This window comes from Colobus angolensis, unplaced genomic scaffold, assembly GCF_000951035.1.
Source record: "Colobus angolensis palliatus isolate OR3802 unplaced genomic scaffold, Cang.pa_1.0 Scaffold27, whole genome shotgun sequence".
Taxonomy (NCBI): domain Eukaryota; kingdom Metazoa; phylum Chordata; class Mammalia; order Primates; family Cercopithecidae; genus Colobus; species Colobus angolensis.
In genome coordinates this window covers 3,925,334-3,930,268 of record NW_012115932.1, presented here as the reverse complement: position 1 = coordinate 3,930,268, position 4,935 = coordinate 3,925,334, and the positions used below count along the sequence as shown (strand labels likewise).

The following is a 4,935-nucleotide window of genomic DNA, read 5'->3' as shown; positions in this document are numbered from 1 at the left end:
CTCAAAAAGTGTCGGTAGGATCGTATTTCAAACTTTAGTTGTCTTTCCCAGAGAAGCCTGTCGTGACCACACGCGGTCGCAAGAAGTCCGCGCCTAGAAATAACATTTATTCTAAGGATCTCTGCGCAGAGATTCTTGGGAAGGGGTTCCCCTCCCGCATTCCCTAGTTACTCCTCCCCTCGGCGCCTTTGAAAGAAGTGGCACGCCACATGATTCCCTCCTTTCTCCCACCTCCGAAGACCTGACTGATAATGGGCAGGAGCGTAGGCCAACCATAAAACTTTATTTCCTCTTCCAGCCAATAGCAAGAGGCGATGAGTATATGGCTCCTCTTTTGTGACTTCCCCCGCCCCCTTGGATTCCGCCCCCTATTCCTCCACTCAGATTCCACACTTGACAACACATCTGGCCAATGAGAAGTTCCTACTCTGCGTGGGAAGGATGGACTGACTAGATGATAGACGTCCACCCCTGGCCAATGGAATATCACAAGTGCGGGAGGGGTGTAGAATGGAACCAATGGCGAGGTGCCAAAAACGAGCATCAGGGAAAGGGCGGGACGAAAGTGTTCGCGGGAGGGAGGGGAAGGCCCAGGGAACCAAGCAGCGCTGCCGCCGCCGCCGCCGCTGCAGCCGGAGTTGGAGGAGGGAGAAGCTAGGAAGAAAATGGCGGCCGTGGCTGCAGAGGCGGCAGCGACTGCAGCGTCCCCCGGGGAGGGGGGCGCCGGCGAGGCCGAGCCGGAGATGGAGCCCATCCCCGGCAGTGAGGCCGGCACTGACCCCCTCCCGGTCACGGCCACTGAAGCGTCTGTGCCGGATGGCGAGACCGACGGGCAGCAGTCCGCTCCTCAGGCCGACGAGCCGCCGCTCCCGCCGCCACCGCCGCCGCCGGGGGAGCTCGCCCGCAGCCCAGAGGCGGCGGGGCCGGAGCTGGAGGCTGAGGAGAAACTGTCCGTTCGGGTGGCGGAGTCGGCTGCAGCTGCGCCTCAGGGAGGGCCCGAACTTCCCCCTTCTCCTGCATCGCCGCCAGAGCAGTCCCCGGCACCCGAGGAGCGCGAGGAGCCGCCGCTGCCTCAGCCCGTAGCCCCGGCGCTCGTGCCGCCGGCGGGCGGGGACTCCACGGTGTCGCAACTGATCCCGGGCTCGGAGGTGCGGGTCACGCTGGACCACATCATTGAGGACGCGCTCGTCGTGTCGTTCCGCCTCGGGGAGAAGCTCTTTTCCGGGGTCCTCATGGATCTGTCCAAAAGGTACCGCGCCCGTCCCCAGCACGCTCGGGTCTGCTGGGTCCCCAGGGAGGGAGTGAGCCGGGGCGGCCCCCTCTCCCCGAGCCCTCGGTTCCCTGCTCCCCCGGGCCCCGCCCTCTGGTCCTGCGCGGCGCGTGGCGCGCGCTCCGAGTGGGGCAGGAGCGCGAGACCGGGAGAGGGCGGTCCCGGCCCCAGGTGGGCGCCTGCAGGGCAGGTGTGCCACCAGGTGGGAGGGCGCGGGTGCAGATGGGCTCACAGGTCTCACCCCTCACTCCCGGCCTTCTGCGACTTGGCCTGGACTCACCGTCACTGGGCGGGTGGGTTAATGCAAGATGCAGATAGATTTTTGCAGAGAACGGTGTGTTGGATGGGGGGAGGGGACATTGCTTGCGAGGAGGCACTTGTCTGTCCTCAAATTAACGTTTAACTTTAGCAGGGTTGGAGAAAGGGGTGTGTACATTGGGGATCCCAAAAGGTTACCTGTCACGCCTTACAGGGGGAAGAGCATTTGTTAAAATGAACCTTTTAACTGTGATTCTTACGGTTAGAAGTCATTCCCGTTAGGTTAACCATTCAATAGAGAAGCATATTTTGCTAATTTTAATGATAGTTTTAAGAAAAGTTTAAAGAAGAGATTGGAGACTTTAAAAAAATCCTTTAATGTCAAGGTGGTGTAGCATAAAAATGTTCAAAGAACTTCTTACACCGGGGATACCGTTTATATGATAAGGACAAGAAGGTTGAGTTCATCTACAAATTTGGCACGCTCCGGTCTGCTGGGTCCCCAGGGAGGGAGTGAGCCGGGGCGGCCCCCTCTCCCCGAGCCCTTTTCATTTTTTGATTTAAAATGTGTTTGGGCTGTGCTTTAAACAGGGGAAGAGAACCTGTTCTAAGTCTGGAGTTAACCTTTTTATTCTCTTCTTTTGCAGATATGAAGTGCAGAGACTCCCATTCACGCCTTTCCATTCTGTTTCCTACAACAGCACACACTCTGATGGTATCTCACCTGTTTGTCATGGCTTATTAGTATGTTTTACTCTTAAACTGCTTGCTCTCCCATCAAGACACAGGAATCCTTTCCCATTTGGGTAAAAGAGCTATTTAAAATTTCATATTAAAGTATGGTGTTTGCGGGGGAAAGATGAAAGCAGTTACTCTGTATTATTTAATCTCAAATATCTTTGTTTTTTTTTTTTTTCTTGAGACGGAGTCTCACTCTGTCCCCCAGGCTGGAGTGCAGTGGCGCCATATCGTTGCACTGCAACCTCCGCCTCCTGGGTTCAAGCAATTCTCCAGCCTCAGCCTCCCAAGTAGCTGGGACTCCAGGCGTGCGCCACCACGCTGGTCTAATTTTTGTACGTTTTAAGTAGAGACAGGGTTTCACCATGTTGGCCCGGCTGGTCTTGAAATCCTGACCTCAGGTTATTTACCCGCCTCAGCCTCCCAAAGGGCTGGGATTACAGGCATGTGCCATCATGCCAGGCCTCAAGTATCTTTTTTAAAAATAATTTTGAATTAGGGCATTTGCACTGCTGTTTGTGTTTGTTTACTTATTTAATAGAGACGGGGTCTTGCTGTGCTGCTCAGGCTGGTCTCAGACTCCTGGGCTCAAGCGATCCTCCTGCCTCGGCCTCCCAAAGTGCTGAAATTACAGGCGTGAGCCACTGCGCCCGGCCTGCACTTCTGTTTTCATAATTAGAAAGCAGAATAAGGTGAGTGTGCTTTCTATTGATGTATTTTATTTATTTACTTATTTTTTTTTTGAGATGGAGTTTTACTCTTGTTGCCCAGGCTGGAGTGCAATGGTGTGATCTCAGCTCACTGTAACCTCCACCTCCTTGGTTCAAGCGATTCTCCTGCCTCAGCCTCCCAAGTAGCTGGGGGCTAATTTTGTCTTTTTAGTAGAGATGGGGTTAACCATGTTGGTCAGGCTGGTCTCAAACTCCTGACCTCAGGTGATCCACCCACCTTGGCCTCCCAAAGTGCTGGGGTACAAGCATGAGCCACCTCACCCGGACTCTGTTAATGTATTTAATAGTGAGAGACACTCAGTGGTGTGTATGCTGTTGAATGAAACAGAAGAGATGGCCAGTGATTGTGTGAGAATCTGGATTTCAAATCTGCAAAAGGAAGGTGCAGAAGGTAAGTTGTTTTTGGAAATGGAATGGATAAGTGCTCATTGTGTTAGTGCTTTATTTTTTAAAAATTTTCCTCGGTAGAGAATTGCAATTGAGTTTTGGTCTCTTGCTATCAGTGCTTAGAAATAGCAATTTCTTTTGTTGGAGGAGCTATTCCTAATATGAACCTTTTCCATTTGAATATTCTGAAGTGAAAGGATCCTATTATTATTATTTATTTATTTTTTCCAAGACGGAGTCTTGCTCTGTCACACAGGCTGGAGTACAGTGCTGCGATCTCGGCTCACTGCAACCTCTGCCTCCACGGCTGAAGCAATTCTGCCTCACTCAGCCTCCCGAGTAGCTGGGATTACAGGCGCCCAGTGCTTTGGGAGGCCAAGGCAGGCAGATCATTTGAGTGCAGGAGTTCCAAAGGAGCCTGGGCAACATAGTAAAACCCTGCCTCTACAAAAAAAAAAATATAAAACTTAGCTGGGCATGGTGGCTTGTGCCTGTGGTCCCCAGCTACTCGGGAGGCTAAGGTGGGAGGATCTCTTGAGCCCCAGAGGTGGAGGTTACAGTGAACTAAGATCACGCCACTGCAGTCCAGTCTGGGTGACAGAATGAGACCCTGTCTTAAAAAAAAAATTGTGGAAATGTTGAGGAAATAAAACACAGTGACTCTAAAATTTAGCAATTCAAGGAATTCTTATTGGACTAATGATTGACTAGTTGGATTTCCTTTTTTTTACAGTTTAATCCGGAAAAACGGACCAGCCAGTATATTTTGTAATTTGCACTAATATTGATTGCACACTTTCATGTGCAGTTTTGGGGTTTACTGATGGATCCAGGAGATTTTTTTTTTTCTTTTGTTTTGTTTTTAAGAGGTTGGGTCACGCTGTGTTGCTCAGGCTGGAGTGCAGTGCTAGGATCATAGCTCCCTGCGTTCTTCCACCTTAGCTTCCCAAATAGCTGGGACTACAAGTGCACACCACCACGCTTGGCTAACTTCTTTTTTCCTTTTTTTGAGACAGAGTCTCACTCTGTCACCCAGGCTGGAGTGAAGTAGTGTGATCTCAGCTCAGTGCAACCTCCATCTCCTGGGTTCAAGCGATTCTCCTGCCTCATCCTCGCGAGTAGCTGGGATTATAGGCACCCGCCACCACGCCCGACTGATTTTTGTATTTTTAGTAGAGACGGGTTTCACCATGTTGGCCAGGCTAGTCTCTAACTCTTGACCTCAGGTGATCTGCCCACCTCGGCATCTCAAAGTGCTGGGATTACAGTCATGAGCCACCACGCCCAGCCTGTTTTTGTATCTTTTGTAGAGATGGGGGTCTTACTATGTTGCTTAGACTGGTCTCATGCTCCTGGGCTCAAGCGATCCTCTGATTTTGACCTCCTAAAATGCTGGGATTACAGGCATGAGCCATTGCAGCCAGCCAGCTATATTTTCATCCAAACGAAACCTTGAGATCCAGCATAGAGACATGACTGCCAGTCTGTTTCAGAGACTAGGCTGGAACCCAGGGCTACTGAGTTTGTGCTCTTTTTTTTTTTTTTTTTTTT

The 4,935-nt window shown here is 51.4% G+C and overlaps 1 protein-coding gene across 4 annotated transcripts in view; it reads left to right on the top strand.

The window, feature by feature from the left end:
• Positions 1 to 606: 606 nt before the first annotated feature.
• The window catches only part of PWWP2A (PWWP domain containing 2A), a 55,888-nt gene continuing 51,559 nt past the window's right edge, over positions 607 to 4,935 (top strand). For 3 of the 4 annotated variants that reach the window (XM_011947699.1, XM_011947697.1, XM_011947696.1), the window contains exon 1: positions 607 to 1,249. In XM_011947699.1, the coding sequence (XP_011803089.1) occupies positions 666 to 1,249 (584 nt within the window). In that variant the 5' untranslated portion in view covers positions 607 to 665. The remainder of the gene's footprint in view (positions 1,250 to 4,935) is intronic. The other variant, XM_011947698.1, reaches the window with a different exon arrangement.